The 12197-nt window shown below is 43.1% G+C and overlaps 1 protein-coding gene across 2 annotated transcripts in view; it reads left to right on the top strand.

Annotated features, from left to right (window-relative positions):
- The first annotated feature begins 422 nt into the window (after nt 1-422).
- atp6v0a2b (ATPase H+ transporting V0 subunit a2b) overlaps nt 423-12197 on the top strand; it is a 37907-nt gene continuing 26132 nt past the window's right edge. For both annotated transcript variants that reach the window (XM_017725211.2, XM_017725212.2), the window contains exons 1-4: nt 423-1059; nt 5268-5346; nt 9505-9602; nt 10976-11113. In XM_017725211.2, the coding sequence (XP_017580700.1) occupies nt 943-1059; nt 5268-5346; nt 9505-9602; nt 10976-11113 (432 nt within the window). In that variant the 5' untranslated portion in view covers nt 423-942. The remainder of the gene's footprint in view (nt 1060-5267; nt 5347-9504; nt 9603-10975; nt 11114-12197) is intronic.

Below are 12197 nucleotides of genomic sequence, written 5' to 3'. Positions count from 1 at the left end.
GTAAAGAAATATGAGTCAGTAAGTTCCCCTACAAATGAATAATTTCACATCAAACCACTTTCAGTGACTTAATTTGCATGACAGTCACTGAATTGTGCACTGGCGTTTGTAAAATTCGGTGGAATTCCCCTTCAAGACTTTTATCTGTAGCTGTCTTGGTTGGAATCGAGCCGAGTCGATGAGTCGACTCCGTCGGCTCCAGCGGCAGGAGTCGAGAGTCGTAGTCGCGCATGGACAGTGTGCAGAACACATGAGCAGAGGAAAGAAATATATTAAAAAAAAACATTTGATACAACAATCTATATACTTGACATTTCTGTGTTTTGGCTACAGGCTATATAGGCAAATCGAAAACACGCCAACCCGAGTCACGACGGATTTGAAACGGGTCCACGGACTTTTATTTTGTATGTGCGAGTTTTACAGCGTTTCCGGGCAGCGCTAAACTTTACGAAGCTGCAAGTTTCAGAAGGGCTGGCAAAGCCGGCCGAGTACGCGAGGCTTAAAAGACGGATACGATAAAACACAGCTGCTGTCTGTGAAGCATATCAGCTCGCTGCTGTTAATGCAGGAGCGCCCGTTTGGATATTAAACGCAGTTAACGTAGTTAGCTTAGCGGGTAACCGAAGCCTAGCAGCGTTAGCTTGGCAGCTAATGGCCGTTGGAAAGGCAGCGCGGTGTTTTGGCAGCTCTGTAAACTTCTAACCGACATATCTGCGTCTGACCGGCTGCTTTCTGACTCGAAACCTTCTCGTTGCGATTTTCAGACTGGAATATGTGATCTGCCCCCAGTTTCAGGAGGTTAGACCTCGGCAGAGTGGCGCTGTAGGAGGAGAAGAGGAGACACGTCACTGAGAGAGGCAGCGGCTGGGATAGCTGGCGCTGCGACGACCAGCTGTTCAGTTCAGCTCCAGCTCTGGAGCTGAAAACCTCCCCGAGAAAATGGGCTCGCTGTTTCGCAGTGAGGAGATGTGCCTGGCGCAGCTGTTCCTCCAGTCCGGCTCAGCATACGACTGCATCAGTGAACTGGGAGAACTGGGACTGGTGGAGTTCAGAGACGTGAGTAAAAGCCGGAGGGGTCGGCGGTATATCGTTTATACGCCGTGAACCGTGATATTGACACATCGCGATATAGACTTGGGTTTTTTTTGGAGCGATGATTGGGCTGGGCAATGTGACTGATTATCGTTATCGTGATCAAATGTGTCGCAGAGGGGCTGGGCAGTCTACATACACATACTATATACTCTCACCGGCCACTTTATTAGGTACACCTTGCTAGTAAAAAGCTGGACCCCCTTTTTCCTTCAGAACTGCCTTAATTCTTCATGGCAGACTTTCAACAAGGTGTTGGAAACGTTCCTCAGAGATTCTGGTTGGTTATTTGAGTTCCTGCTGCCTTTCTATCATCTGGAACCAGTCTGCCCATTCTCCTCTGACCTCTCACATCAACAAGCCATTTTCGTCATTACAACTGACCGCTCACTGGATATTTCCTCTTTTTCGGACCGTTCTCTGTAAATCCTAGAGATGGTTGTGTGTGAAAATCCCAGCAGATCAGCAGTTTCTGAAATACTCAGACCAGCCCGTCTGGCACCAACAACCACGCCACGTTCAAAGCCCCTTAAATCCCCTTTCTTCCCCGTTCTGATGCTCGGTCTGCACTTCAGCAGGTTGTCTTGACCACCTCTACACGCCTAAATGCAGTGAGTTGCTGCCGTGTGATTGGCTGATTAGCTGTTTGTGTTAACAAGTAACTGAACAGGTGTACCTAATAAAGTGGCCAGTGAGTCTGTATGTATATAACATATATATCTCCAATAAACAGAGCCAACTACAGCACATTGAGAGTTTGTGGTTCTATATAGAAGCATTTCTTTACTGAAGAACCCTTGAAGAACCGTCTTTTTATAGTGCGTAGATATAAAAGACGGTAACCAGACATTCGTTGAGTTCCATCACAGGAAGTTTTTGCAGGAAGTGATTACGAATCAGCTGCCTGACGTCTGAGGCGTTGCTTCATGATAGTTTTGAGCGAAAGTTCAGGCGTGAAAGCACATGAGCAGTGCAGAGGTTCTTGCAGGCTGTTTAAAACCCCAATAAGGTTTGATTTCAGATCTGCTGCCATTTCACTAAAGCCTTAGAAGACACGTGTAGCTTCACTGGTGGTTCTGTATAGAAAATACACCAGACCACTTACTGTATAGCTGGACTCTGTAGTTCTACAGTTACAGACTGTAGTCCATCTGTTTCTCTGATACTCTGTTACCCTGTTCTTCAGTGGTCAGGACCTCCATGGACCCTCACAGAGCAGGTACTATTGGGGTGGTGGGTCATTCTCAGCACTGCAGTGACACTGACGAGGTGCTGGTGTGTTAGTGTGTGTTGTGCTGGTGTGTTAGTGTGTGTTGTGCTGGTGCGAGTGGATCAGACACATCAGTGCTGCTGGAGTTTTTAAACACTGTGTCCACTCACTGTCCACTCTATTAGACACCCCTACCTTGTCGGTCCACCTTGTAGATGTAGAGTCAGAGACGACAGCTCATCTGCTGCTGCACAGTTTGTGTTGGTCATCCTCTAGTCCTTCATCAGTGGTCACAGGACGCTGTTGGCTGGATTTAAAACCTCCAGCAGCACCGCTGTGTCTGATCCACTCACACCAGCACCACGTCAGTGTGACTGCGGTGCTGAGAATGATCCACCACCCAAATAGTACCTGCTCTGTGAGGGTCCATGGGGGTCCTGACCACTGAAGAACAGGGTAACAGAGTATCAGAGAAACAGATGGACTACAGTCTGTAACTGTAGAACTACAGAGTGCAGCTATACAGTAAGTGGAGCTGATAAACTGGACAATGAGTGTGGAAACAGGGAGGTGGTCATGATGTTCTGTCCACGTCCACCAGTTCCGAACATCTTCACATCCATAAAATGAAATAAATTGTATGTTTTCTTCCGTGCGGTTAACTCAGCAGCACTCAGGGAGCAGGTTCATGGGACACTGTGACATACTTGGTGTTGAGGTCCTGTTTGACCAGCTGACTCAGTGACTCAGTGACTCATGCTTGTATTATGTCATCATGTTGTAAACGGCGTGAACCCGCAGGACACCTGACAACTTCAAGGAAAGTGAGACTTTGTCCCCATTCTGTGTCTTTTTTTCTTAGTAAGGTCTTAATTACGGCGTCCTTTCTGAATCGGTCAGTTGTTCCAGAAAAAATAATGTGCCTCATTCATTTCGTCCTGTTCTTCTTAGATGTGTTCTTCACAAAAGTCCTAAGATAAAGTCTCCGTCAGATTCATCACGTGTTCTTAAACCGCTGAACTCTTCTCAGCTTTGTGCTCTTGAGGACAGTAACTGAGTATCTGAGTAAATGTAATTAGTTACTGTACTTAAGTACTTTTTGGTGTATCTGTACTGAAGTTTCTCCACTTTCTCCTTTCACTCCACTACATTTCAGAGTCTAATATCCGACTTTTTCCTCCTACATTTTGAGAAATCTGTGGTTCCTTTTGGTTTCTGTGTGTATAAAAACGTAACATGTCAAAACGAAAGAAGCGCAAAGCCAGAGCACCAATCAGGGCCCAGCGGTCACTTTGTTTAGAGCTGGTTTTGACCTGTTGGTCATACCGACCCAGTGCAGCACGCGGTTCAACGTCAGCGCAGCAGCGTAAAACTTTGGGAGAGTCTGTTCAACATAAATGATGAACTAACCTAACTTTGTGTAAATAGAGCTCAATATAGAAATATGTCCACATATGCAGTCGAGACTGATGCGGCTTTTTTCTGAATTTCTACAAACACCATTTCATTTTATAGTAAATGAGTTTGGGCTGGTTTATGTTTATGAACAGACGCCTACAGATCAACATAGTAAAGGAGCTCATCTGTGATCCTGAGTTTAAAGCCAGTTCTTATTCAACTTAAACTTGGAACTAAGTTGTAAATAAATCTGAAACTGAAACTTTGCTTGTGTGTAAAAAGTGATTTCAGAGCCACTCGGTTCTCCCTGATGGAAACTGTTTACCTTCAGTGTTTTGTGCTTCTGATCATTTTAATAGACGTCAGCGTCACTAATTAATGACGTTCTATTAAAAGACTGGTTTACCAAGAGAGACGCTGGAGGACTTTCACCTGAAATGAGTTCATGAAGCCAGTCTGGTTATAAAAACGATGCATGTGAACAGTCTCTGCTCCGATTGGCTGCCCTGTACTGGGTCCCTCTCAGTAAGCAGCCTGGAACTGAAGCTGCTATAAGCTCCATAGGTGGAAATATGTAAATTTGTTGGTTTTTGTGACATCACAGACATAACAAATTCAGAATTGATTGTTTTTTGTTCAGCTTAGTTTCCGTATATGTACAGACTGGAGAGTGAACGGGATGTTTTGACACCTTCACTACTGTTGACTCTTATTTCATGAAAGTAAAAGGAGGGAAAAAACGGAAGACTCAGTTTACCGTAATATGGGCTCTTTAAACCGAAGGGAGTCTTACAGATGATTGTAAACATTAACCAGACTGAAAGCAAATTTGATGAATGGACCAAGAGAGAGAACCCAATAGGATCCCACTGGTTCCATTAAGAGTGACGTATGTTTTTTCCTTCTCCTGTAAGGCTGTCGATTTGGAGATATGAGATTTTGTTCCAGCAGCAGCGACGTGGACTGTTTATTAAACTGTTATTTAAAACCCAACACTTAGAAAATGGCAAACATTGTTAACTATACAATAATATAAATGTATAAAATATGGTTCTTTTATCTGTATTAATATCTCTATCTGTGTATTAATATCTATCTATCTATCTATCTATCTATCTCTGTATACATATCTATCTGTATTAATATCTCTATCTGTGTATTAATATCTGTCTGTCTGTGTATGTATGTATGTATGTATTTATCTATCTGTCTATCTGTATAAATATCTATCTATTAATATCTATTTATATGTCTGTTTATCTGTCTTATCTGTATTAATATTTATCTATCTATCTGTATTAATATCTATTAATATTAATATCTATATAAATATCTGTCTATTAATATTTATTTATCTGTATGTTTATCTGTCTGTCTGTATTACTATCTATCTTAATTTATTTGTATTCTCTATCTGTCTGTCTGTCTGTCTGTCTGTCTGTATTAATATTACTGCAGTCCTAATTTTCTCATCAGTGTTTTGAGTTGCTTTGGGTTTGAAATGTGCCGATGCTGCTTTTCTAGCGTTCAGTGACACTCCGATGTTTTTTCCTCTCTCTTTCAGCTCAACCCGAGTGTAAACGCCTTCCAGCGCAAGTTTGTTAACGAGATTAAGAGGTGTGAGGACATGGAGAGGATCCTGGGTAATGCGGTTTGAGGTTTTTTCCCTCTCTGTTTGCTATAAGCTGCAGCGCTCAGTGTGATGTGGTCCTGGCCACAACCACCCTGACCCTTCTGCACTTTCACAATTACACGTCTTTAGCCTACATGCAGTGAATTCTTTAGGACGAATTATTATTAAAATACGTGTCTCTGATTGGATGTTACAGATTTTAGTTTTTTCGGATGTATGGACAGAAATCTGACTAACCTCTAATAACGAATAACCGAATTACAAAAGCTCCATTCGCTGTTGTGCAAAATGAGAGGAAATGAAATACTAACAGCCACTTACATCAGAACGGCAAGCACGTTTTGGGCACTAAAAGGCTGAGAAACAGTCCCCGTTTTCTATAGAGGCTACAAAAACAAATACGTACGTATTTCACTGCTGTCAGTAGAAAACCTCATAGCCCCATTTTTGTCGTTTTTTGGGTTTTTGACATGAATTGAAAGTACCTGTTGCCCTTAATGCTGTGTCTAAATTTCATGATGATTGGATCAAAAGAAACGGCCCAAAGTGACTTGGAAAGACGTCTGGTTCCATTGACTTACATGAAAAGTAAAGTAGGTTTTTCCTCCTCCTGAAAAGTTCCCATATTGGAGATTTGGAGGTTTTCTTCCGACAACAGCAATTTACTTCCATATAGGCACAAGAACGAATAAATGTATTTATTTTGCTATTTACTTATTAAATAACAATGTAATGACATCCCCGGTTGCTGCATCAGTGAGCTGTTTAGATCTCTTCAGTCACTGCAGCATTTAATAATGTGTGTATAATGGAAACGATAAAAATAAAAAATATGATTTATCATGCAGCCCTAGTGTCGGTGCATGTTCTTTAATACACTTTTAAATGATGGTTCTTCAAGGGTTCTTTAGTAATGACGATGGTTAAACACTCAAAGAGCCCTTTGCATCATTGAATGGTTGTTCTTTAATAGAGAATATGCTGTACATGGTTCTGTATAGCATCAAAAGGGTTCTTCTGTTGTTAAGCTTGTAACAATAGCAGAACCCTTTTTGGTGATCTATAGAACCCTTTTTGAAATGTTCTGTTTAGAACCATGTACAATACATTGTCCACCGGTCTGAAGAACCCTTTCATCATGCAAATGGTTCGTTAAGTGTTCATGGTTCTGTATAGAACCTTTGTCTGAATGAAGGAACCCCTGAAGAACCATCTTCTTCAGGTGTGGGGTGAAGTGTTGGGGCTACATGACCCTCCAAACGGAGGTTTTTCAGAGAATCCAAACAGAGAGATATGAGAAAAACAGAAAAACCAGCAAGACGGAGAACGAGAGACCAAAGAAACCCACAAACGTGAGAATCTTCTCTGTTAAAGTAATGACGATAATCATTATATTTTCTTAGTTTAATGTCTTTCCAGTGCATTTTGGTCGTTTTCTTCATAACAAGCAGAAAAAAATCGCTATTAGTGCTACTGTCTTGGTAACTAACTTTCCCGTTCCACCTTAAATAGTCCAGCAGTTCTAATGCCTGAAGAGCCAGAATGTAACTGCTGAACCTTTTAAGGTGGAACGGGGGAAAAAAACGAGGATCTGGAGAATCTCTGACTTCAGCTTCACATCACTGAAGAATTAGGGGGGTGATAATAAATAATTGCCCCCCTCTTTGAAGGCGTATGATCCCTAAATGTAACTAAAGCCCAGCAGTGAGGAGCTGAACTTTCCCCTCCTCTGCTGTCCCTGCAGACGGGCAGGGTCGCCTACAGAGCGGCGCTGGTAGCTGTTAATGAAGTGATGCTCTTTTATTAGAGGGTCTCATTTCAGAGGGAAGATCTCAACCACTATCGCTTGTAACTCGGTTCCAAGGGGTTAGGGCGACACTTGAAAACAAGGGCTAGGGGTGAAAAGAAGAAATGGGGCTGGACCTTAGACTTTTTCTGCTGTAGGGCCGAACGGTTCTTAACTAACCTTTCACTCAAATTCTTATGCTGATATTTTTATTTGAATGTATATTGAAAACATTTGTTTTAAATGAAGTGATACTACTTTAATCCCTCAAACGGGGAAATCCCACCTCCGCATTTAACCCATCACCACATACACACTAGTGAACACACACACACTAGGGGCAGTGAGTTTAGCCTCTTGAGAACATCAGCTTAGTACGACCTGAAGCTACATCGCAGTAATTGTCATTATCGTTTTATCGTCCAGCCCTATCTGGAGGACAGAAAAACAGCATTTTATCACAAAAAAAACAATAATGTGAATGATTTGCAGTTCATCAGTTGATCTTGAGTCATCAGTTGAAGGTTGTTTGGTTTTGTAGCTTCAGCAGATTGATGTCAGATAAACGAGGCTGTTCTGTTTTGGCTGATTCTTAGTTGACGCTCTTCTCTAGTGCTTGCCTGCACCCTCGTTTGTTTTGGTTTTGCATCTCCAAAGCCGTTTTGCATGTCCTTGTCAGGAGAGGAGAACATTTGTTTTTCTTGTTTTTAGTTAATGTGTATATTATATGACGGCTCTTAGTTCAGCAAGATCAAGCATTTCAAGTTGAGTTGCAGTGGGAGTGTTTTATAGTTAAGACTAATTTTCTTGTGGTTTTAACCCATTAAACTCAAACACACGTGTTTCTCACTCTCATGACTACAGGAGTTATACATTGATTCCATAGTAGATAGTAGGTGCCGAACGATTCAGAGAGCGGTTGCCGAACGATTCAGAGAGCGGGTGCCGAACGATTCAGAGAGCGGGTGCCGAACGTTTCAGAGAGCGGGTGCCGAACGATTCAGAGAGCGGGTGCCGAACGATTCAGAGAGCGGGTGCCGAACGATTCAGAGAGCGGGTGCCGAACGATTCAGAGAGCGGGTGCCGAACGATTCAGAGAGCGGGTGCCGAACGATTCAGAGAGCGGCTGCCGAACGATTCAGAGAGCGGCTGCCGAACGATTCAGAGAGCGCGGCTGCCGAACGATTCAGAGAGCGCGGCTGCCGAACGATTCAGAGAGCGGCTGCCGAACGATTCAGAGAGCGGCTGCCGAACGATTCAGCATAATCACTGAACAATTCATAGTATACAAATACTTTTTTTAAATAAGTAATATAAGCATAGTAAGTTGTGATGGGAGTTTTATCACTGTGAGGTCAGACACATTTTCAGATTCAAGCCTATTTTCAGTTCTTAGTCTAAGATTAGATTCAGTTTTTGATATTTTACATGTTTAAAAACGTCTTCATAGCCGTAATTATATAACGTGCAGATTAGTTTGGCATAGGTAAAGAAAAGTTTTCCAACTTTTTGAGCTCCTCTCATGTTGCCTTCAAAGAAATCTCAAAATTCACTGCACTCCAAAAAGTCTAAGTTAAGTGATACTTTTTTAATCCCACAAACGAGGAATTTCCACCTCCGCATTTAACCCATCCGTGAAGTGAAACACCACATACACACTAGTGAACACACACACTAGGGGGCAGTGAGCACACTTGCCCAGAGCGGTGGGCAGCCCTATCCACAGCGCCCGGGGAGCAGTTGGGGGTTAGGTGTCTTGCTCAAGGTCACCTCAGTCATGGACTGTCGGCACTGGGGCTCGAACCGGCAACCTTCCGGTCACAGGGCTGGTTCCCTGACCTCCAGCCCACGACTGCCCCCAAGCTTTTCAGAATAAAAGCCCTGTCATTTGACGGTGGGTGCATAAGCCCCGCCCACTCCTCTGCTCACTTTACTCTGATCGGCTGCTCTCACATGCTTGAGTTGATTAGTTTCTACAAAAGATGGTAATTAAGAGATGATCAGAGGAGATTGACTGACTGGCTTTTGATAATAGTTTTACATGTCCATACACAGTTTATGAATTTATTTGATTTTTCAGTACTATGTTGATATCGTTACTCCCTTAGTAGGTGCTGAATTGTAAGAGAACAAGAATAGACCCTGCACTTTAAGGGGTTCATGCTACTCTGGCTTATTCCTTTCCCATCCTATCAAATTACAGGTGATTTTGAATCAGCATCAGGAATAGTACCAGTACCCAGTATCAGTGCAGCTTAAGTCTCGTAGAAAATGCTGACGCTCTTCTAAACGGATGTTCTGAAAGCGGTGGCTTTGATTGTTCTGTGCTAATGAAGTTTCTTGAAGGAAATTCGCACTGACTGTCTGTGTGTCCCGTTACAGGATATCTCCTGAGGGAGATCAAGAAAGCTGACATAGCTCTACCAGAGGGCGAGGTGAACCCAGTGGCGCCGCTACCCAAACATGTGATGGATATAATGGTAGGATCACTAGGCTGCATTCATCCGCTGCTGGAGGTTAATGAGGGAGACCTCCTCTGAGAAGCAGGAGAGAGATGTAGTGTTTACTCTAAATTCTCCTCGGTAGTTTTGTGTGTCAGAATAGGGTTCACCATTAACCGATCAGGCAAGTAGACTGAAAGTTTCTTGTTTCTCACTGTCCACTTTATCAGCTCCACTTACTGTACAGCTGCACTCTGTAGTTCTACAGTTACAGACTGTAGTCCATCTGTTTCTCTGATACTCTGTTACCCTGTTCTTCAGTGGTCAGGACCCCCATGGACCCTCACAGAGCAGGTACTACTTGGGTGGTGGGTCATTCTCAGCACTGATGTGGTGGTGGTGGTGTGTTTGTGTGTGTTGTGCTGGTCTGAGTGGATCAGACGCAGCGGTGCTCCTGGAGTTTTTAAACACCTCAGTGTCGCTGCTGGACTGAGAATAGTCCACCAACCAAAAATATCCACCCGACAGCGTCCTGTGGGCAGCGTCCTGTGACCACTGATGAAGGACTAGAGGATGACCAACACAAACTGTGCAGCAGCAGATGAGCTGTCGTCTCTGACTTTACATCTACAAGGTGGACTGACAAGGTAGGAGTGTCTAATAGAGTGGACAGTGAGTGGACACAGTGTTTAAAAACTCCAGCAGCACTGCTGTGTCTGATCCACTCAGACCAGCGCAACATACACTGAAACATCACCACCACGTCAGTGTCACTGCAGTGCTGAGAATGACCCACCACCCAAATAGTACCTGCTCTGTGAGGGTCCATGGGGGTCCTGACCACTGAAGAACAGAGTAACAGAGTATCAGAGAAGCAGATGGACTACAGTCTGTAACTGTAGAACTACAGAGTGCAGCTATACAGTAAGTGGAGCTGATAAAGTGGACAGTGAGCATAGAAACAAGGAGGTGGTCAGAATGTTATGCCTGATCGGTGTGTGTATAGCGTGTTTTATACACAAGGGTAATTCGGTGGGCTTTACATAAATAAAAGCAAAAAGAACTTTAAAAGAACATGGACAAAGGGCTTAAAAGTGAAAAACAAATGCAATAGAATAATAAAGTGCTAAAAAGATACAAAGTGCATAAATAAACAAAGAAATGAATAGAAAGAAGTACATAGAAACAAAATACACACACACACACACATACATTTTCTAAGCCACTCATCCTTCTGGGTTGTGGGGGGAGCTGCAGCCTGTCCCAGCAGTCATTGGACACGGGAAGAACATGCAAACTCCACACAGGAAGGACCCTAAAGGTGCAATTGTGAAAATAAAGTGCACTAAAGATTTTTTTAGTAAAGTGACTGAGGTGTTTGTTCTTTTTCTTCTCGTTCCTTTGCGCTTCAGGAGCAGCTTCAGAGGCTGGAGCTGGAGCTGAGTGAGGTCACCAGGAACAAAGAGAAACTGCAGAAGAACCTTCTGGAACTGACGGAGTACACACACATGCTGCGCATCACACGCAACTTCGTGCACCGCAATGCGGAGGTGGGTCAGTCTTTACACGTCATTCTCTGAGTGGCACTGCGTGGAGTTCAAAACGCGTGTGCGATGTAAACGAAGTCGTTCAGAGTGCTTAGATGTGAAATGCTCAATGCTAAATAAGTGGGTTTTCTTCACAGTGGTGGTGATGGGAACCAGGGGTCGCCTCCAGTGCATATAGCCATTTTATTCACTGTCCAAAACCACCAGTGAACCTACACACGTGTTCTGGGATTTATGTGGAATGTTAATTATAGGGAATATTTTTGCCTTACCATACCCTGCATGTACCCCTCCACCATGAATGGATTAAATAAGAAAATGCAATAACCTTCTCTCGAAACAGACGCAAAGCAGTGTCTTGGGCATCAGGCGAAGTATTTGTACTGTTTTCATGTAATAACTTTCTCTGAGGGAGCTTTTAGAAGCAGTGAACTCATACAGACGTCTGGTTCCTATCACCACCATTGCGAACAATTCCCGGTGTGTCTCGACGATTGGAATATCGAACCACTCTGAATGATTTTGTTTATATCATAGCCTTTTAATTATGCAGGAATTTTGAAAAATCGGTGGAGTTCCCCTTCAAAGCCTGTGTAATTCTAAAGGATTTAAAAAAAGTTCAGGAAATTTTAATATAAAAATGAATTCCTACTGTTTTCTTGCATAAAGCAACACAAGTTTATGATCCGTTATATGATCTGAGATCAAAGAGGGGTGCTTAAAGAGCATTTGACTCAGTTGCTCAGTCGCTCGTTTACTGTGGGTCAGTCACAGGTGCGTGTTCTCCGAGGCAGGTGGCCCGTTTGAGCGGTTCTTGTTGAAAGATTCTTGGCGTGCTTTTCCTCTAGCTCTGTCTTAACGTGTGCTTCGGTGCGTATTGGGAATGAGCGAGCAGGTGGAATTTGTAGCCGTCTGATTTTCTACAACTTTAAGGGGGAAGCCTTTGTTCTCTACAAGGCTTAAGTGTTATCCTCTCCTAAAATTCTTCACTTCAGCATTTAAGTTCGTTTGATGTGATTAACATCGTGTGTTTGTGGATATCGAATTTATGGAAAGTGATATTAAATCATCAGCCTTCCCAAAATGA

The sequence above is a fragment of the Pygocentrus nattereri genome, chromosome 20 (assembly GCF_015220715.1).
Source record: "Pygocentrus nattereri isolate fPygNat1 chromosome 20, fPygNat1.pri, whole genome shotgun sequence".
Classification (NCBI taxonomy): Eukaryota; Metazoa; Chordata; class Actinopteri; order Characiformes; family Serrasalmidae; genus Pygocentrus; species Pygocentrus nattereri.
Note: the sequence above shows the minus strand (reverse complement) of the source record. Positions and strands in the feature narration are given on the sequence as shown.